Raw genomic sequence first — 22,928 nt, forward strand, 5'->3', positions numbered from 1 at the left:
GCCGAGGCGCTTCCGGGTAGGTCTGCAGAGGGAGGAGCCAGAGGCCGCCAGGCCGTGAGGGAGGGGGCGCGGCGCGGACCGCACTCCCCGAGTGCCCGCCTCCCGCCCGGGCCCCGCCCCTCCCCGCCCCCGCGTCGTCGCCGCGCAGCCCGCCCATTGGCCCCGCCAGACCCCGTTCGGACAGTTATTTACGACTTGGGCGTGTCCGCGTGAACGCACTTGACGCTTTGCGTTTATCTTTGGGAACTAGACTCCAGAAGGGTCTCTGCTGGGCAGGTCTCGGGTTTCCTGCTGATCACCCCGAAAATGACGGCGTCTTGCGGGCCGCGCAAGGCGCGTCCCTGCAGCCCCGCGAGTTTCTTTTCTTCCAGGTGCTTCGTTGGGATTCTTTTGAACGCCCCAATGTTCCTGATACCCATATTCTCCGGTAGGAGTCTGGAGAGCGTGTGCGCCCTGGGGGCGAACTGGAGCGGTCGGAGGACGTGGAGGGATGACGGGGGAGGCAGGTCGACCGAAGGCGAGGGCGGGGGGAGCTTTGCTTGGTGGCTGGGGCGGGCGCGCGGGTCTTGGTTCGTCCGGGGGTCGGGGTAGGAGGCGTAGCCAGAGTGTCCGCGGGTCGTGCTTTGAGGGGATGTGGTGGCGGGAGGGTACCACACAGTACCCGAGGGGAAGGCTTGCTTGGTGGTGCCCGCGCCTGGGGTTTAACCGGGTCCAAGCTGGGTCCCTAGCAAAAGCTTGCTGGGTGTTTACGGAACCCGCGCTGGTGGTGACGCCTTGCTCTTGAGTGCCCAGGTGCCTGGGGATGTTGCTAGGCTGGTGCTGAGCCCGTGGGAGTGTTTGCCCTGCGCTCCCTGGGCCGGGTAATGCTTTGTGCCCCGCTCGGTAGGCTGGGGAAGCCGGGGCCAGTTGTACGCGGGTGTGACCTTAGGGGAAGTGACCAGCCCTGCCTTGCCGAGTGTGGGGCAAGGAAGCAACTACTTCCTTAATATTGGAATGGGAAGCACGTTTTGTGCAGGTAGCACTCCAGCATTCCGGCAGGCTCTGGAATCCTAGATTTTATAGGGTTTGGGAAGGGCGAAGGTGCTTTTTGTAACTAAATTTAACAGGTTACCTTATACCCAAGATCATTATCGACATTGATTTGCAGGCTTTGGGTTTTTTTTTTCCCAAGAGTTTTCATCTTCCTGTTTTCATTCAATAGGCAGTATTCAGTTTTGTAGCCAAATGGCTTTTTGACATTGCTTTCCTTCTTTCATACGTTTGGGTCGTGTTTGAGGGGATATCCAGAACAACCTAAAAAACACTGGTAGCCAAGTATAATGAATATCATAAGAAATGAACAACATATGCTGTTCATCTGGTTATCCCTTACAGCTCATAAACTAAACCTCCAAGTTTGTTTTGTGTTTCATGGAGTGGAATAAGTACTTTAAAATATATATGTATATATATTCTAGAAAACGAATATTTGTATGTGTATGCGTGACTGGGACATTGTGCTGTACATCAGAAATTGACATAACTGACTATACTTCGATTAAAAATATATATATTCTAAAGAAAGCATACTTATTGTATAAGACTTACAAAAGGACAACCATTTTCAATACTTTAGTAAACTTCCTTCTGTCTTTATATGCAGATGTCTTTCCATGCCCAAGTTAGTTTTAGGATCCTAAATTACATATACAGTTTGTATTCTGCATTTTTCCTTAGCAGCATTCAGTCCACAAATATTTGCTTTCTATATGCCAGGTCCTGAGCTGGTCATGAGGATGCATTGGTGAGCAATAACACACCATTCCTGTTTTCATGAGCCTTCGTTCACTATTTGTCTGTCTGTGCACACACACGAATACATGCAGGGGCTGTGTTTTGCTCTCTGTGAGATCCCCAGTGCCAGGCAACATTAGGAAATCAAATATTTGCTAAAATGTATTGGGTGTGGCAGACAGTAGGCAAAACATAATATTAATGAATATGTTATAACCCAAGAGAGGCCTGGAGGAAGGGAGCAAGGTTCTCTTGACAACATTTAAAAAATGCCTGGTGCAAGAGAAGACTTTTCTGCTCATCAAACAGTCCAAACTCCACCAGTTTGGTGCTTCTGCACTTGCTGTTCCCGTGGCCTTGAAACATTCTCCTCCTGCCTCTTGGGTTATTGACTCCTTCTTATTCTTACTTGGTTGTGATGCCCCTCCTCAGAGGGACCTTCTCTGACCCACTATTTCCAGTAGAAATACACACTCTAGCTCAAATCCTCCCTAACGGGTAGTCAGCCTCCCAAACTATGTTTTCTGTTCCCTCCTCACTAGACTGCAGGGATCTTCGCTGTCTTGTCACACTGTTGGTTCCACATGCCCATCTTCTTTTGCGCATTATCAACACTCTTGTGTCACTGTCAAGTACCAGAAAATTAAAGGTAACATTTGGCTGAGGCTTAGAGCCCAGGAGAAACTTCTCCTTCCAGGAGGAAGGTTCTCTAAAGACCCATGCTTAGGATGGCCTTTCTGTGGTGCCTACAAATCTAAGGCCGGGGCAGCTGAGGGTCAGAAAGAATCTATCTTCCCCTGATTGTAGACTCCTCAAGGCTCACAATTGTCCAGTCTTGCTTGTTACTTATCATTTTAAACATTTATTTCTAGGTAGGAGTGGTGTGGGTGATGGAACAGTGGTAGTAACAAGAAATCAAAGGAAGTTTTTAAAAAATAATAATGTTTAGAAGAGGCTTAAAGGTAGGGAGTTGCAGGGGATGATGAAAACTATTTAAAATGGAGGGAAATGGATGAAATGAGTAAGATGCATCATGGAAGGTAATAGAACTAAGAAATGAAGAGGAGGAAAAACAAGGTTAAGTTTAAGGCTGAAAGATAAATCTGTTTAGGTAGGAAACTTGGATGAAGTACCAAAGAGAACTCATTACGCAGGGCAGGGAAAGTATTGGATAAAATAAACACTTCACTGAAGCAGCTCACGACGAGGTTTTGTAAGCAGACAGTGTTGTACCCGGGAGCCCTGCCACTTCAGAGGTAGTTGCCAAATGGTAGGAGAACACAAAACGGACCCTTTGTCGAATTTCAGGACGAGTCTCATTCCTCCAGAATGGGTCTACTTCGGGGGACAAAACCCACATTCTCCTTTTATGGGTGATCTCATCTGCCCATTTTTGGTGTTTTCTTTCTTCCTGGTGAAAGAAGCCAAGATCAACAAGTGCTCCCACAGCAGGTGCTTGGTTTCCTTACTCTGCGTATTACAGTACAAGGAGAGCACTGCTTATTGGCCAGCTGCTGGGTTACCATAATACTGGCAGACAGGAAACAAAAGAAATTAGGTGGTCAAATCTTTCTCCAGTGCATAAAACTTTAAGATGATTACTTTCAATATTAGATTCATTATATTCTGTTCTTTACCATTGTTTTCTGTTTGACAGCAGTGGTACCTGAAAACCAAAGTCTTGTGAATAGCTACGATGTGGGACATACTGTGCTAGGTGCCGTGGCCACATGGATGAGTGGAGTCCACTATATTATGTATTAAACACAAAATCACGTGATAGTGAGCTGAGATAGCCATGCGGAGGAGAGTCCAAGAGAAGGGGCTGGTCACTGCCTCCCCGCAGGAAGCAGAGGGTACTTCCTAGAAGAGATGTTGAGTGGATTAAGTCAACGAAGATGAGAGCTGAGCAGGAGTTGCTCCTGAGCAGGAGGAAGGGTGCTCAGAGCAGAGGGAGCAGTGTGAGCAAAGGCTGAGAGATGTGGCAGGGCTCATGGACTGCCTAGCTACCCAGTGTGGCAACAGTAGACAAAGGAGGCCGGAGGAAGGCCAAGGAGTAGATCACAGAGTGAATAAGTGTGGAAAACAGGATAGTTAGGAAAGAACAAAGAGAGACTATCATAAAATTCAGACTATGATGTTATTCTCTGTTCTTGTTGGGCACCTTGAGACCTTTTGTTTGATTTAGCACAATGTAAATCTAAAGTAAGTTTGCTTTAACTTCCCCAGGCTCAGTAGAAGTCCATTTGTTGAGGATTAAATTGCAGACACGGTGTGTTGTTGTAACCATGGGAGGGTTCCAGATGACAGCCAGTGATGGAAAGTAGTGTTGGTAGTGGAACGAGGTTGCCTGGCTTGACCGTGCGTCTGCTGCCTACTGGGAATATATTCTTGGGCAAATTACTTCACCTTGCCATGGCTCAGACTGCTCATTTTAAAGAAGTTGAAATCGTACCTAACCCACAGAATGACTACGAAGAGTAAATTAGTTTAAAAGCACCTAAAATACAGTTGGTCCAGATAGTACTTAAATGTGCTATTTACAAAATGATCAATATCACCTCTGTTCTTAGAAACAATTTCTGGGATCTTTCATTACCATACTTCAGGAAAAAAATATAACCCACAGTATTTGGAGTTCGATTTGTTAAAATACAGTTTCTAATCATAGCAATAATGAAGAATGTGTTCATAATAAAATAATAAAGCATAAATGTTTTCACCTGAAAGAAATTAAAACTCTGATAAAGGGAAATGTCTGTAACGAAACCAATGAAAAACTGTTTGACAAAAGGCACAAACCAGCAGTGAAAAAAGTGATGATTTGAAAATACCCCTGGAACAGCTTGGCTGAACGGTAACGAATTTGCTCCAAGAGTGTGCAAAACTGATAACAGTGCTGCTTCAGCTCTGGTGCTAGGCGCTAGAAATGCAGTGACAGATGAGACATGGTCCTAAGAAGGTTACAGCCTCGTAGGGAGTATAAACAAACAATTGCAGTATGAAAAGTTTCATCAAAGAAGCAAATCGGGGCATCATGGGGACACTTAACCCGGTTTTTTTGAATGAGAGGTGGCAGGAGCCTCAAGGAAGAAATGGCATCTCAGAGGAAACTGAAGGATGAGTGGGTGGGAGGAACGACAGTCTGTGGTCAAAGCTGAGGTGACATGGTGCATGGAGGTCGAGTGTGCTGCAGTAAATTATTTAGTGGGCACTGCGAGTGGGTTGAATTGGGCTTAGAGCAGTGTGCTGGAGTGAGCTGGTGTTAAAGCTGTCCGAGCTGTGGCATGGAGCCTTAGACTTCCCATGAGGACAACAGGGAGCCACTGAAAGGATCTGACTTGGAAGAGCCTTGGCCACTGCAGCATGTCAGTATTACTCGGGTAGCACTGTGACAGTGACCTGAATGACAAGGTGGCAGGACTCATTAGGGAGGCCTTTTCAGGAGCTCCTGAAGCAATCCAGAAAATAAATGTGAGTGGCTTGAAATACAGTAAGGGTAGAAATAGAGATGGAACAGGTATTTTAAGTTGTGGAAACCATGTTCTTATGTGCTGGGCGTAAGAGTCAAAAGAGACCACACTGAGGCTTCATTGTGTTATTTGAGAGAGCGTAATACATTCCAAGTGCAGCCGTGCTGGGGAGGCAACTGAATACATATACGAGGCATCCCAGCTAGAGATGTGGGATGGAGAGAGGGACTTGGGAGGCAGCTCCCTCCTTTCAGTAGTAGTGACGTCATGAGAGTATATATTCTCACCCGGGGGGACTTTGCAGAACGAAATCAGCAGCATTCCTTGAACAACCTACGAGGGACATCACATTATCCAATCAGGCAGAGAAGGGAGAATAGCCAGAGGACAGGATGAAAACCAGGTGGTGGTTTGCTACCTGGAAACCAAGGAGAGAGAGCTTCTTAGGTAGGAGGGAGTAGAGAGAGAATGATCAATAGCTCCAGACAGTATAGACAGGGTAACTAAAATTACTGGGGGAGAACATGTCAGAGTGAATTTACCAAGAAGGATTACTTAATTACTACTACTGAATCACATTGACCGTGATTTAAGTGATTTTTATAGGCCTAGAAATGGGTGGGATATGAGAAATAAAATCGACAGGTATAGATGTTAGGGTGTCCATTTTGAGGAAGGAAAGAAAGTTTAAAAATAGGCTTTGTAGACAGTGAGAGAAGGGGCAGGATGGTCAGGTTTCATTGAGATTCTGGTTTTGGAGAGACCACGATTTGTACCACCTGGTCAGGGTTGTGGGTGTGTGCTTGTGTCAGAATTATTTTTAGTTTATGCAAACAAGTAGGAAGTGCTGGCACAGGTTTTGTAAGTGTGTGGAAAGTGAGTAAGTTCTCTTGATCCGTAGCAGAGGGCTGCTTCACCTTCCTGAAACCTGCCTGGAATGCTGGGGAATTTTCTGAACGCAGCCTATCACATTGTGTCATGGTATCTAGTGTTAAAGCAGAACATTGCAGCCTAATCATGATTATATTGTAAACTACCTAGAAGAAACTCAGTCAAGATACTATTTTTCTGAAGCTGGGAATGTTTAGTTTGAAAATTCTCATAGAGAAAAAAGAAACCAGTATTCTAAGCAAGAGACAAAATTTGATGATTAAAAAAAAGTGTGATATTGGGGGCGGGTATATATAGCTCAGTGGTAGAGGGCATGTGTAGCATGCATGAGGTCCTGGGTTCAGTCACTAGTACCCCCACTACAATAAGTAAGTAAGTAAACAAACAAACAAACAAACAAACAAACCTAATTATCTCTTCCCTCCCCCCCAAAAAGATAAACAATAAAAGGGGTTTTTAAATTTTTTTTAAGTGTGATATTAGACTCAGTTATTACAGCGTATGAAGTTGTAATCAGCTGGTTGCCAAAGTAAACATTCTAAACTGCACATCGTTGAAAGCATGTCTTTCATGATGCTTGTTATTGGGAAGAAATACTTCAAGTTAGTTGAACGGAGTAAACTATCCAATTGTCATTTCCTTTTCCATACAGAGCACTGTATGTGAGAGTCATATTAGGAATTCTCTCTTCTTTTTGTACTTTCAAGATGGTTACTGAAATTGAAGGTGTAAAACAAAGAACACTTGTATAATTTAATCACGTGCATGTTGTTACTTGATTTCTTTCTTGGCGCTTCCAGGATATTCTAAAATGATGGTATGTGCATTTATCTAGAACAGAATTATTTGGCATTTCTACCTCATTTTTTTTTTCCTATTGTAAAATGAGAATGTCTGGCTCAAGGTATTCAGCACATTTAATATCATTAATAAAATTCAACTCTATACTAATCTTTGTTTTTTAAACAACATTTTCAATAACTAAGGCTTTTTGTTTGGTTTTTGCTTTTGATTTGGGCAGTGGCTTGAGGAACATTCACGTATCAAGAGCAGCTCAGTGGAAGTGTTGAAGACGTTTGCTAAATGTTGAAACAATTTCAGGACATGATGTAAATGAAAGGTTTACAGTGTAACGAGAGAGGACTTTAGAGTTTAGAATATGGTGTGAAAGGAGGCTAACATTTCACTTGTTTATAGAGTTCTCTTGACCAGTCTCTTGAAGATTGAAGTCCAGGGAGATAGAAACAAAAGATTCCTCAGGGATCAAAGTAGGTCTGTCTCCTTTCTTCTTGGGTCCTTAGCCTTATAGGAAGAGCCTCTGCTTTCCTTAACCCTTTAGGACTTGATGTGCCTCCATCACATTATTTTACATAAGTTTTCTAACAGATTTGTTACGTTTTCAAGTACACAGATAATTAAAAGGAAGAGGACTTGGTGAAGTAGAAATGACATTATTCTAGGGAGAAAAAAATCCTTTCCCTCAAAAAACCCTAGAAGTGAAAAATTCTAAAAGCATAGCAATATAGTGGCTTTACTGTCAGAATATGATGGATTAACAGTCCACACAGATACCTCAGCGAGCTTCTGAGGAATGCAAGCAAAATCTTTTTCATGTAATGCTAAGCAAATAGTAGATTTTGATATTTAAATGGTGTCTCTTCATCACTTACAAAATGCTCAATTCACTAATAGGAAACAAAAATAAGCATTATATTTTGAAATATTTTGGTCCATATTTATTTTGATTTATGAATCCCACAATGCATATTTTATACTCACCTCTTACTGTAGCATTTCTTTTTTTTTTTTTTTTCAAGAATTTTTTAGGGGGTTGGTGGGGAGGTAATTAGGTTTATTTATTTATTTTAAATGGAGGTATTGGGGATTGAACCCAGGACCTTGTGCATGCTAAGCATGTGCTCTACCACGGAGCTATACCCTCCCCCACCATAGCATTTCCTGAGTGCCAACTGAGTAGATAGAGTTTGGTATAAAAAGAAGGCATATGATCCCTGACCTCTAGGACTTTGCTCCTGAGAGGAAACTGAGCCTAAAGTGACAAGTGATCATATGTTTGTATTTCAAACTATGGAAGAGTAATCTGAGCAGAGTGCTATGTACTATAGAAAACTTCTTAGAGGAGAGGTGAGTTTTGAAATGAATTTAGAAAAAAAATAGAGAAGGATGCATACCTAAAATATATTTATATTTCAAAACCAAAAATAGTGATGCCATCTCTTCAATTTACTGTTGACGAAAATTCACCTTATTCCCCCAAACAAACAAAGCTAATAAGTTGTTAATTAAAACAAGCAAGGCACATACTCCACTGCTGCCATCACTTGGGTAAAAGCATGGGACAGTCATTTAAAATCTTGCTAAGAACCTTTCATTTATTTGGTCCTGCCTAGTTGATGCCAGATCATGGTCCTTGGCTGGTAAAAGAGATAAAATATATTCATGTTCTTAATCTCTTAGTCCTAGATGCCTGTGATGAGCCACCGAGATTCCAAGGTATGAAGCCCCAGGATGAACTTAAACCCAGTTATAGTCCTGGGGACACTGTATGGTATGAGTGTCGCCCAGGTTACCAGTCCCTGTCTCCTGGTAGTCTCATCTCTACTGTTTGTTGGGAAAATAATACTTGGTCACCTCTCCAGGAATCCTGTAAAAGTAAGTAAAACATTTTGTTTTAATTAAAAAAAATTTTTTTTCTTGTTCTAGAGATTTTCGCACTTTTTAGGGTGAATGTTTTACTACTGCAATGATAGTTTTCTCATGTGAATGTAGGTTTTTAGATAGCAATGCATTTTTCCAGGCTTTGAAAAATCTCCAGGGAGTCTTTTTTTTTTTCACAGTTGGTTGCCTGGGTAAATATGAATCTTGATTGGCCTTAGAATAGTTAAAAAAGGAAACGAATCGTTAAAAAATAATTATATTCCCGTGAATGCAAATGAGCAATGTAGAATTTTGAATTTGATTCAAATGTATTTTGTACTTGATATAAAACAACAAATTTGAAATTTTTCTTTTAGAAAAATCATGTCCGAATCTAGGAGATCCCGAAAATGGCAACATTAACTATGTCAATGGAAGTACTGAATTTGGTTCACAGGTTCACTATGTTTGTAATGCTGGGTAAGTAAGATGCTCTTTAGAGGGAATACAGTTACATGTTACTAAATGCACTTTCATTTTGCTACCATAAAGTTGATTTCATTTTGCTTTCTCTCTGACAAGTCGTACTATAGCCAAATAACTTCTGGGCTTCTTATGGAGACTGAAAAGATGTGTAATGAATAGAAAGACATTTACATTGTAGAAAAGCAAAGTTGTATACTACTACTATATGTAATAATAATCCTATCATAAACATTAAAAATGTATTAATCATGGTAACTTATGACAATACAGTGCACCCTGTTTAAAGTGACCAATTCTCAGAGTTGAAATAGGGTTTATGGAACTGGGAGGTAGAATTTCCAACTAAAGATATTCTTATAGCAAGGTGAATCTATAAGCTGTTACCAGACCAAAACTGACCGATTAGCTTAGACAATAATGTTGGTCAAGATCTCTTGGTTGGAAACCTTATATTTGAGACTGCTACAAAGGAGTGAAGCATCTCAAAAAGAGGTACTGAGCATTTGATAATAGCCTTTGTTCTACAGAGCTCTTTTGATAGTATATATTGGGGATACTGAACATTTATTAAAAATGTGAATTTAGAGGGTAAATGTAATACACTATGGAAATGCACTTTTTAAAATATCTGTGTATCTTGCTGCTTTGCTGAATTCATTTATTGTTCTCACACTTCGTGTGTGTGTGTGTGTGTGTTTGTGTGTGTTTGTAATCTTTAGAACTTTGTATGTAGAAGATCATATGCTCTGCAAACAGTGATTATTTTACTTCTTACTTTTCAATTTGGATGACTTTTATTTCATTTTCTTGCTTAATTGCTCTGGCTAGAACTTTCAGTTTCATGCTGAATAAAAGTGGTAAAAGCAATTGTCCATACCTGATCTGATCTTAGAAGAAAGAGTCCAGCTTTTCATGATTGAGCATGATGTTTGCTGTGAGATGTTCATGTATGGAGTGTATTATCTTGATGCAGTTCCATCTGTTCCTTGTTTGTTGAGTATTTTTGTCATGAAAAATATTGAAGTTTTCTCTGCTTTTTCTGTATCAATTGAGGTAATCATGCTTTTTTTTTCCTTTCAATATGGATTAATTTTTACATGAGCCATCCCTTGCATTCTACGAATAACTCCCACTTGGTCATGGTGTTTAATCCTTTCAACATGCCAGTGAATTGTGTGCTAGTATCGTGTTGAGGAGGTTTGCATCAGTGTTCTTGAGGAATGTTGGTCTCTAGCTTTCTTTTCTTGAAATGACTTTGTCTAATTTTGCTATTACAGTAATGCTTGTCTCACAGACTGAGTCTGGGAGACGTCCCTCTCTTTCAATTTTTTGTAAAAATTTGAGGATTGGTATTACTTCTTTAAATGTTTGGTGGAATTTACCAGTGAAACTATCAAATCCAGGACTTTTCTTTATTGGGAGATGTTTGATTACTGATTCAATCTCCTTACTACTTATAAGTCTGTTCAGATTATCTGTTTTTTTGTGATTAAATCTTGGAGGTTTTGTGTTTCTAGAAATTAGTCCAATATATCTGACTTACCCATTTGTGGCATAAAATTATTCATAGTACTCCCATAATATTTTTTATTGCTGTCAAATCAGTAGTAATGTCTCTACTTTCATTCTGATTTTAGTAATTTGAATCTAATCTCTTTTTGTTTTAGCCCCTCTAACTAAGGCTTTGTCAATTTTGTTGCCCTTTTTGGAGAACCCACATTTTTTTCATTGATTTTTCTCTATTGTTTTGCTCTTTTCTATTTTGTTTATCTCTGCTCTGACCTTTATTATTTACTTCCATCTGCTAGCTTTGGGTTTAGTTCCTTTTCTGGTTCCTTAAATTGTAAACTTGGTCTGTTGTTTCAGAGCTATTGCTTCTTAACATAAGCATTTATAGCTATAAATTTCCCCCTTGGTACTGCTCTTGCTGCATCTCATGAGTTTTGGTATGTTATATTTTCATTTTCATTCATGTCAAAGTATTTTCTAATTGCCCTGATTTCTTCTTTGATCCATTGGTTGTTTAAAATCATGTTGTTTAATTTTCACAGTTTTATGAATTTTCCAGTTTCCTTTTGATACTGATTTTTAACTTCATCCTGTTATGGTCAAAGAAGATACTTTGTATGGTATCCATCTTTTAAAATCTTGATTAATATTAATTTGTGGCATAAAATTATTGTATTATTCCTTATGTATTACTTATTATATAATTAATTATGTTTTGAATAACATTAATTTACATTACTAATTTATGGCCTAATGTGTGGTCTTTCCTGGAAAATGCCACATGTGCTCTTAAGAACACTGTATTCAAAAAAAAAAAAAAAAAAAGAACACTGTGTATTCTGTTGTTGGGTAGAGTGCTCTGTATTTGTCTGTGAAATCAGGTTGTTTTACTTTTTTGTTGAAGTCTATTTCCTTATTTATCTTCTGTCTAGTTTTTTTATCCATTATTGTGAGTGAGGTATTGAAGTCTTCAACTATTATTGCTGAAATGCTTATTATGTAGAAATCTGTTTTTCTCCCTTCAGTTCCATAATTTTTGCTTCATATATTTTGATGGCCTGTTGTTAGATGCATAAATGTATATAATTATTATATCTTCTTGCATTATTGAACCCTTATTAGTATAAAATTTCTTCTTTGACTCTTGTAACCTTTTTTTCATTGAAAGTCTATTTTATCTGATTTTAGAATAGCCACTCTACTCTCTTTTGGTTACTGTTTGCATGAAGTATCTTTTTCCAGCCTTTAATTTTCACCCTATTTGTGTCTTTGGATGTCAGATGAGTCACTTGTAGAAAAAATATAGTTGGATCATGTGTTTTTACTCATTCTGCCAATCTCTGTTTTTTGATTGGAGAATTTAATCTATTTGCATTTCATACGATTATTGATAAGGAGGGACTTATTTCCATCATTGTACTCTTTGTTTTTTTATATGCCTTATAGCTTTCTTCTGGTCCCTCATTTCCTGCATTACAGTTTTCTTTTGTGTGTAATTGATTTTTGTATTGAAATGTTTAAATTCCTTTCTCATTTCCTTTTGTGTATATTCTGTAGCTATACTGTTTGTGGTTACCATGGGAATTACGTTAACATCCTACAGTTACAAGACTCCAGTTTGAATTTATACCAGCTTAACTTCAGTGAATTACAAAACCCAGTCCTTTACAGCTTCATCCCCACCCCTTTTGGCTGCTGCTGTCATACTACCCTCTACACTAATAATTGTAATACTAGCTTCTACTCTAATAATTTACTTATTTATTTTAATATTTCATCTTTTAAGTCACATAGAAAGCAAAAAGTATAGTTGCAAACCAAGGTTACAATATTAGCTTTTATAACTGACTGTGTATTTACCTTTACTGAGATATTCATTTATACATAGGGCTTTGAGTGCCTTCATTTCCCTTTTTAGTATTCTCTTGAGCATTTCTTTTTTTTGTTTGTTTGACTATTTTTTTTAATTGAAGTATAGTCAGTTTACAGTGTGTCAATTTCTGATATACAGCATAATTTCTCAGTCAGACATAAATACATACATTCGTTTTCATCTTCTTTTCCATTTTAGGTTACTACAAGATATTGAATATAGTTCCCTATGCTATACAGAAGAAACTTGTTGTTTATCTATTCTATATATGGTAGTTAATATTTGCAAATATTGAACTCCCAATTTATCCCTTCCCACCCCCTTTCCCCCAGTAATCATAAGTTTCTTTATTATGTCTGTGAGTCTGTTTCTGTTTTGTAGATAAGTTTATTAGTGTCTTCTTTTTTCTTTTTTTAGATTCCATATATGAGTGATATCATATGGTATTTTTCTTTCTCTTTCTGGCTTACTTCACTTAGAATGACAATCTCCAGGTCCGTCCTTATTGCTACAGATGGCATTATATATTCTTTTTATGGCTGAATAGTATTCCATTTATAAATATACCACAGCTTTTTTATCCAGTCATCTGTCAATGGACTTCAGATTGTTTCTATGTCTTGGTTATTGTATAGAGTGAGCATTTCTTCTGGAGGATATAGTGATCACACACTTGCTCAGCTTTTAATTGTGGGAATGTTATCATTTCTCCCTCACTTACGAAGCTCCATTTTGCTGGATAGAGGATTTGGGGTTGACAGTTTTTTTGTTTTTTGTTTTTTCTTTTAGCACTTTGAGTATATCAGTCTTCTGTCTTATGGCCTCTGAGTTTCTGATGACAAATCCGCTGATAATCTTCATGAGGGTCCCTTGTATGTGGTGATTCACTTCTTTCTTGCAGCTTTCAATAGTCTCTCTTTGTCTTTGTCTTTTGAAAGTCTTATCATTGTGTGTCTTCAGTGTGGGTCTCTTTGTATTCACCTTACTTAGAATTTTGAGCTTTTGGCATATTTATATTCATGTCTTTTATCAAATTTTTTCAGCCATTATTTTTTCAAGTATTCTTTCTGCACCTTTCCCTCTCTAGTCTCCATCTGAGAGTCCTACTGTGTATATGTTGGTCTACTTATTGGTGTCCCATGGGTCCCACAGGCTCTGTTCACTTTTCTTCAATCTTTTTTTCTTCTGTTGCTCAGGCAAAAATTTATCTTACCCTGTCTTCAGTTTCACTAATTCTTTCTTCTCACACGTGCCTTTAATTCCTCCAATGCCTGTTCATTTCCGATATTGTACTTCTCAACTCCAGAATTCCCTTTTGGATTCTTTTTAGGTTTCCTATCTCCTATTGATATTTCCATTTTATTCGTATATTGTTCTCCTGACTTTTCTACATTTCTTCCTTTAGTTCTTTGTGCATCCATTTGACAGTTATTTTTCTTTCAGACTTCATTGAGGCTCCAAGGCCATGGGGCTTAGGCAGGAGGCCACCCTGTAGGCAGAAGAGGAGCCAATGGAGAGGACATATTTGAGTTTCCTCTTGGGGCACAGTTTGTTGGTTTAGCTACACTTCTTCCTGAGGCAGTGGACAGCACGAGGGTGCAGGTGATCCTAACACTTGCAGCAGACCATCTTCTTGCAGTTGTACTTCTGGGAAAGCTGGCAGAGGGAAGGCCTGATGATGCTACCCCACAGGCAAAGCACCAAGTGCAGGGTGGATTCTTCCTGGATATTGTAGTCTGAGAGAGTGTGGTTCCCCTCATCTGTTTGTCTGCAGAAATCAGACTGGTGATGTAACAGGATGCCCTCCGTGTCTTGGATTTTGGCTTTGACATTCTCAATGGTGAGCTTGAGCTTGAGAGTGATGGTCTTGCCCATCAGGGTCTTCACAAACATCTGCATCTCTCTGTCTGCTGCTGGGCCACTTTGCTGAAGGAAAGTGGCGTGGCAGGGCTGCCATCCACCAATTTCCATCTGAGAATGCCTTCCCATGACACTTATTAAAATAAGTCTTTGTCTAATAGATCTGCCATGAAGTCTCCTTCAGAAAAAAAATTTCTGTTGATTTATTTTTCTCCCTGGAGTGAGCCATATTTTTCTTTCCTATTTCTTTGTATACCTTGTGATTTTTACTGTTGTTGTTGAGCTGAACATTTGAATCCAATAATGTGGTAATTCTGGAAATCTTTCCCTTTCCTACAGCTTGTTGTTTTATGCTATTGTTTTTTTGATTGTCGCGTGATGTCTCTGTGCTGAGGATCAGTCTGACGTATAAACTGAAGGTCATCTCAGGTCTTTTCTGAGCCTTTCCCTGGGCATGTGCAATCGTTTCCTAATTTTTTTTTCCCCACATAGCAGTTGTTTTTGAATGTCCCAGTGTTTAATGTCTGGCTCCTGCTAGTGGAAAAAGTAAAACTGAAGCAGGGGAACAGTGGGAGCTGGTATTTAAATCCCAGTGTTGAAGGAGCTTCCAGAAGTTGGGGGAGGTATGACAACAATGGCTTCTCACCTCCTTTTCTGCTTCTCTGTGATCAGAAGCAGCGGTCAGTGATCAGAGCCCAAGTCCCTGATACTTGGAGGGCAGTGTCCTTTTTGTCCACGTGGAACACATTCACAGATGCCTGCTGGGGTGGGAGACGGGTAGCTGCCACTGTGCTAAGAGCTAAAATTGACCAAAATTAAGATAATCTACCTGTCCAAGTCTTCCAGAAATTGCAAGCCATGAACAGATTCCAGACTTCCAAAATAGTGATAGCAGGCAGAGTCTACGAATGAAATTGTTGTCAAGGTGGAGAAACAGATTCCTGGTGCCACCTACTTTGCCATCATCCCAGAATCCTCTCCTAACACATTATAATCTAGAAGCAATGAATTAGCCTTTGGGAAAAAGTCAGCTGGAAGTAAGGTACAGGCAGTTACACTCCGTATTTTTTAACTTGACCAAGGAAAAGTAGTGAAACACGAAGTGACTGATTATATAGGGAGAGCCTGCTAGGGACTTTTAGGTGTATCAAAAGTTTAAGACATAGACTCTTCTCAGAGAAGTCGTAGTCTTATTGAGAAACATGATATATACAGAGAGGCATCAAACAAAATTGTAAATGAAAAGTACCAAATAGGCTGTTCAGTCATTCATGATGATTCCAATGAGAGTCCAGAAGGAAGAGAGCGTACTGTGAATTTAAATCATCAGAGAAGACTTCATTGAGTAGGAGTATTCCTGAGCTGCTACTGGAAAAGATACAGGCATGCCTTGGGTGTAGTGCACTTTGAGTTCTAGACCACTGCGTAAAGCAAATCAAATTAAGTTTTTTACATATGTTTACAGTCTACTGTAGTCTATTAAGTATGCGATAGAATTATGTCTAAAAAGATGTATATACCTTAATTTAAAAATACTATGTTGCCAAAAAATGCTAGCCGTAATCTGGGCCTTCAGTGAGTTGCAGTAGTAACATTAAAGAGCACTGACCACAGATCACGGATCACCAAAACAAAGAAGAATGATGATGATGATGATGATGATGATGTTTGATATGTGTGAGATTTACCAAAATGTGACACAGAGATATGAAGTGAGCAAACATTGTTGGGAAAATGGTGCAAATAGTTTTGCTCAATACAGAGTTGCCACACACCTTCAATTTATTAAAAACTCAATAAAGTGAAGAACAATGAAATGAGATGTGCTTGTGTTCTGATGTAAAGAGTATTAATAAGAGCTAAAACTTACCTAGTACTCACTATGTGCCAGATACTAATTCATCCAATCCTCAAGCCCTTGAAGTATGTTCTATTATCCCCCTTTTCATAGATGAGGAAACTGAGCAAAAGAAACATTAGGGGCTTGTCCAAGCTCAAATTAAGAAGCCAGTCTCAGAGCTGGAACCTGAATGCAGGCAGGCAAGCTCTAGGGCCTGATCTCTCTGCTCAGTCCTCACTGAGCAGAATCATGTGAGCAGAAGCATAGAAGTGAATGTGTGATGCGTTTGCCTGAGACAGCAAAGGGGGCCAGACTGACAGGCACGACAGAATTATTTGGACATTTTGCTGTAGGTCAATGTGTGTGCATGTTTTAAAACTCTTTATTTGATTAAGTTGCAGATTTAGTTAGCACTTCCATTATACTTTTTTAAGAAACTTCTCCCTCAAGTTACTGTAGTTCAGAAAAACAACCATATAAAATTGTTTTTATGATGTCCATCTTGTAATTGCTGAAGAATATAGTAACTTTTCTTTTCTCATTTAGTTATTACTTAGCTGGGCCAGCTATTCGGTATTGTCAAGCTAATGACAATTCTGTGTACTGGAGTGATAGCTCCCCAATATGTGAAAGTAAGTATATTCCCTCTTTAGAATATGGAGCGGCAGTTCTGTAACTTTTGACCTCAGACCTTTTTATGCTTTTAAATTAGCATTGACACCAAAGAGCTTTTCTTTATATGGGTTGTATCTATTGATATTTGTTATACTAGAATTAAAACTGAAAAGTTTTTAAAATAATTACTTATTACTTCATTTTTAAGAAGAATAAGCTCAGTGCTGGTTAATATATGCAACATAATTTTCATGAAAAATCAAACCTTTCCAAAACAAATAATGAGAATAGCGGCATTGGTTTACATATTTTCAAATTTCTTCAGTATCTGGCTTAAAGAAAGACATCTGGATTCAGTCTTTTGCAAATTCACACAATCTGACGCCTCTGGGAAATTTCACCATACACTTGTAAAGATGAAAGTGAAAAGTAACAGTAATGCTTGGTATTAATGTGAACAACTGATTTTAGCAAATAGCTATATTTACAAATTATGAAGCATTTCTCAACTAGCACTGAGTTCTCTTCTTAATCATAATTATATTATATCATTAAATTTTCTGCATCTCTAATGATGAGAACAGAACTCAGTATGACCTTGCAGATAAATATATGTATTTCAGATAGGTATTTAAAATAGTTACTTAAGAAGTTATATGCTAAATGTTTGCTTCTACATTAATAGTTTGAATTTAGGATAATACATTTTCTCATAGAAACTTCCTTCTAAATGGATATTGGATTCACAACTGGCTTGTAGGAATCATACGTTACTGACTTTATTGAAGGCAATTCATAGGACTTTACTAGTGCTGTTTAATCTTTTACCTTTCCTTTTGCTTTTCATGTCCTCTTTTTTTTTTTTTCCCGTTTTTAAGAGATTTTTTGTCAACCACCTGGAAAAATTCTAAATGGAAAATACACCAATAGCCACAAGGAAGTATTTGAATACAATGAAGTGGTAACTTATAGTTGTGATCCTTCTAATGGACCAGATGAATATTCACTTGTTGGAAACAGCACGCTTGTTTGCGTTGGGAATGACAAGTGGAATAGTGAGCCTCCTGAGTGTAAAGGTAATGACATTTCCATTCATTTCCTTCTTCATTTGTAAATACTGTGGAAACACTATCTAAATAGTTTTACCTACAAGTAAAAACAGCCATATGTGCTTGCTCCTCTGTTAAATGGTTTCTAATTTAATTTAATATGAGTCAAATCAAATAGTAATACTTCTAGTAGTAGAGTTTGCCACCTCTCACTCTGCGTTGTGAGCTATTTGTGTAGGATTTTTTCCATGATAGCATCAAAAAACTGAACACACACTGTCTCACACATAAGAAAGTGTTATTTTTTACTACAAGAGTTTTGGCTGTAGGAAATGGTAGAGTAAATTGTAAAAGTCTAATTGCCTCACAGATAATGATTAGAAAACTCTGGACAAATCTTATTTAAAAAACAGTATTTAAGTCATTAGCACATGACCAAAAGTGGGGAGGCCCTGGAGGGGTTTGGACTCTTGAAATAAAGGATCCACTGAATATTTAGCAAAATATTTACTATTCTCAAGTGAACACAGAACATTCTGTAATACCATATTCTATGCAATAAGATAATTTTTTAACCAAATTTCAAAGAACTGAAAATTATTCAGAGTACATTACCTGATCAAAATGAGATGAATATAGAAATCAAAACAGAAATAATCTAGAATACCCCCAAATATTTAGGCAAGACATGTGTAACTCCTGAATCAAAGACAAAGTAAGAAGGCTATTTGGAAAGTACTTTGAATATAATAAAAATGAAAACACAACATATCAAAATATCAAAACCTGTGGGACTCAGCAAAGGCATTGCTTAGAAGTCTATTCATGGCATGAAATACTTATATTAGAAAAAGAGAAGTCTCAAATCAGTAATCTAACCTTCCACCATAAGATACAAAAAAGAAGTGCAAATTAAACCCAGAATAAGGAAATAGAAGGAAACAATAAAGATACAGAGAAATGAATGAAATTGAAAATAGAAAGAATCAAAGAAATCAATACCTGGTTCTTGAAAAAGGTTGATAAAGTGGGTAAACCTATAGCCAGTTTGACGGGAAAACAAGGTAAAAATTACCGATATTCAGAGTGAAAAGAGACTACTAAGTATCTTGCAGACATTTAAAGGACAATAAGGAAATAACCAACTTTATGCCTGTAAATTTGACAACTTAAACCTTCTAGTGTGTAGTTTTTGTCTTTCCTTTTTATTACTGTGGTGTATCGCACTGATTTCTGTATGTCAAACCATACTTGTGCAGAAGGAAATTTTGTCAAATGCATAAAAACATTTGACAAAATTCAACATCTGTTCATGATAAGAACTCTTACCAAGCCACACATAGTGGGAACATCTCTCAACATAATAAAGTTCATTTACGACAAACCCATAGCCAACATAGCACTCAAAAGTGAAAAGCTGAAAGCCTTCCTGAAATTCAGGAAGACAAGGATGCACACTCTCACTAACTCTGTTCAGCATAATACCAGAAATCCTAGCCACAGCGATCAGACAGGGAAAAGAAAATAAACACTATCCAAAATAGAAGGGAAGAAGTCAAGCTGTCACTATTTGAAAATAACATGATAGTCTATATAGAGAAAGTCTCTACACAAAAGCTATTAGAAGTAATGTATGAATTCAGCAAGGTAGCAGGACACAAGATTAATATACAGAAATCTGTTGCATTCTTTACCCTAATGATGAAATACTAGAAAGAGAAAGTTAAAAAAAAAAATCCTGTTTGAAAATCACATCTGGAAAAAAAAAAAAACAACCTAGGAATAAAATTAACCAAGAAAGTGAAAGACCTATACACTGAAAAGTATAAAACATTGATAAAGGAATCTGAAAATGATTCAAAGAAATGGAAAGATATTCTGTGCTCTTGGATTGGAAGAATTGACATTGTTAAAATAGCCATACTACCTACAGCAGTCTGTACATTTAATGCCACCTGTATCAGAGTACCCATGACATTTTCCACAGAAGTAGGACAGATAATCCTAAAATTTATATGGAACCATAAAAGACCCAGAATTGCCAAAGCAATCCTGAGAAAAAAGTACAAAACTCAAGGTATAATCCTTCCAGACTTCAGACGATGCTACAAAGCTATAGACATCAAAACAGTGTGGTATTGACCCAAAAACAGACACACAGATCAATGGAACAGAATAGAGAGCCCAGAAATAAACCCACACACCTATGGTCAACTAATCTATGACAGAGGAGGCAAGAATATACAATGGAGAAAAGACAGTCTCTTCAACAAGTGGTCTTGGGAAAGCTGGACAGCTGCATGTGAAACAGTGAAATGAGAACATTCCCTCAAACCGTATACAAAAATAAACTCAAAACGGTGTTTAAAGATCTAAATATATGATGTGACATATATAAAACATAAAAAGATATGACACTATAAAACATAGGCAAAACACTCTGACATAAGTTGTATCAATATTTTCTTAGGTTAGTCTCCCAAGCCAAAAGGAGTAAAAGCAAAAATAAACAAATTGGTGCAGCCACTGTGAAAACCTGTGCAGTTCCTTAAAAAACTAAAAATAGAGCTCTCTATTTGATTGAGCAATCTCACTCCTTGGATATATATCCAGAAAAAGTGAAAACTCTAATTCAAAAAGATACATGAATCCTAGTGCTCGTAGCAGCACTATTTACAATAGCCAAGCATGGGAGCAACGCATGACATTCTGAAAAAGCAACACTATAGAGATAGAAAACGGATCAGTGGTTGGTTAGTTAGGGAAGGTAGTTGAAAGGTTGGGAGGGTTAATTACAAAGTGGCATAAAGTGTTTGGAGGTAACAGAATTTTCTCATGTTATTGTAGTTATTACATGATTATTTAAATTTATCAAAACTAATACAGCTGTAGACTTAAAAGAGTGAGTTTTCTTGTGTGTACTTTATATCTAGTGAAACTAACTTAAAAGAAAATCATTAGGTGCAATTAAGAGTGGATAGGCCCACGCAAATGGCAAAATATCCTTTTTTATGGGTGAGTTGTATTCCAAATATATGTATATATATATATATATGTGTGTGTGTGTGTGTGTGTGTGTGTATATATATACTTCATCTCCATTATCTATTCAACTATTGTTATGCACTTAGGATGCTTCCATATCTTGGCAATTATAAATAATGTTGCTGTTAATAGCAGGGTGTGAGTATTTTTTTGAGTTAATTCTTATTTTGTGGTTAGCTTTATTTTTTTGTTAACTGTAAGTTTAAAAAGCTAAAGCTCTAAATATTCTTAGAAACAATGAACAATACATATACCTAAATTTAAAAATATATGTGCAGTAAAAAAAAAAAATCTATCAAGCCATGAAAGACATATTACTAAATGAAACTAAATGAAATTTAAAAGACATATTACTAAATGAAAGAAGTCAGTTTGAAAAGGCTACAAACTGTACAATTCCAACCAAATGACATTCTGGAAAAGGCACAGCTGGAGAAGCAATAAAAAGATCGTGGTTTCCAGTGGTTTGGGGAGAGGGAGGGACAGATAAATAGATGGAGCACAAGGGATTTTTAGGGCAATGAAATTACTCTGTATGATACTATAGTGGTGGCTACATGTCATGCATTTGTCAAAACCCATAGAATGTACAACATCAGGAGTGAACCCTAATGTAAAGTAAAAAAAAAAAAAAAATGGATAGGCCCAAAAGTGAAAAAAAATCAGTGAATATGAAGATAGGACAGTAGAAATGCAACATGATTTGAAAAGAATGGTTCAAAAAAGAAACAGGAAAAAAAAAAAAAAACCAGAAAAAAGATAGCCCTATGGGAGGGAAAGCAAGGAGTCAAACATATATGCAATTGATATTTCAGAAGAGAGGACAGAGAACAAGGTAGAAAATCATTTCAGTAAATACTGGCCCCAAATTATCCAAATTTCATCCAAAACAACAACCTTACAGGTCCAGGAAATTCACTGACCCTAGCAGAATAAATGTCAAAAATTTACCAAGAAACCCCCACTAAACTAAACACATCATTGAAAAACTATTGAAGACAAAAGAAAAAAGCACCCAGTGAGAGGGAAAAACAAAACCTAAACGTATTACATCCTCACTCTCCTGGCCCCAAGGTAAGAACAATAAGTGACTTTTCTTAAGGAACTGCAGAGACTAAAGGGCGATGATTTCTGCTAACGTGCTGAAAGAAGAATGAAGCACTTAAGCTAGAATTGTCTATCAAGGAGAAACCTTTCAAAACTGAAGGTGAAACAAATAAAACCAGTTGTAGCTAAATAAAAGCTAAGAGAATTTGTCATTACCTGACCTGAACACGAGAATTAATAAGGAAGTTCTGCCGGTGGAAGAGAAATGATACCTGCTGGAAATTCAGATCCACAGGAAAGGAGGAAGAACACTCTTCTGGTTTAAAAGGCTTTCTGCTATCTGGCCCTCATCCACTGCTCAGATTTAATCTTGTAAGATGTTCTCTGGAACTCACTGCCCAGCCCAGTGTTTTTTAGTTTTGTTTTTTCTCTGAATTCTGCCAAACCCATTAATGAACCCTGATGTCAACCTTGAGTATTTTACTCTTTACAAAGAGGAGTGAGAAATATCAGAGCACACTGGTGTGAAGGCTAAATATTAACTTTTAACATTATCACATAACATTATCTCAGGCCTGTGTGCTTATATACTAGTTTACAACTTTAAATGTGTTTCTTAATGTCTGGGTTGCAGTCCGGAATGTTTGGAAAACACTGCCCAAACTCCAGTGGCCTTTGTATTTCTTGAACATCCCAGTTCCTAAGTATTGTTGCTACCTGAAATCTTCCTTTTTCATATCTTAGCATGAGTAGCTTCTTTGCAACTTTTAAATTTGACCTCAAGTATTACCTTCTCAGAAAAGTCTTTG

The 22,928-nt window shown here is 37.9% G+C and overlaps 1 protein-coding gene and 1 pseudogene across 1 annotated transcript in view; one reads left to right on the forward strand and one right to left on the reverse strand.

Annotated features, from left to right (window-relative positions):
- The first annotated feature begins 188 nt into the window (after positions 1–188).
- LOC102508849 (membrane cofactor protein) overlaps positions 189–22,928 on the forward strand; it is a 40,317-nt gene continuing 17,577 nt past the window's right edge. The window contains 5 exon segments of the mRNA XM_014555879.2: positions 189–427; positions 8,616–8,810; positions 9,173–9,275; positions 16,910–16,995; positions 17,857–18,054. Of these exon segments, the coding sequence (XP_014411365.2) occupies positions 307–427; positions 8,616–8,810; positions 9,173–9,275; positions 16,910–16,995; positions 17,857–18,054 (703 nt within the window). The 5' untranslated portion in view covers positions 189–306.
- Positions 14,110–14,562, reverse strand: LOC102508611 (annotated as a pseudogene).

This window comes from Camelus ferus, chromosome 23 (genome assembly GCF_009834535.1).
Source record: "Camelus ferus isolate YT-003-E chromosome 23, BCGSAC_Cfer_1.0, whole genome shotgun sequence".
Lineage (NCBI taxonomy): Eukaryota > Metazoa > Chordata > Mammalia > Artiodactyla > Camelidae > Camelus > Camelus ferus.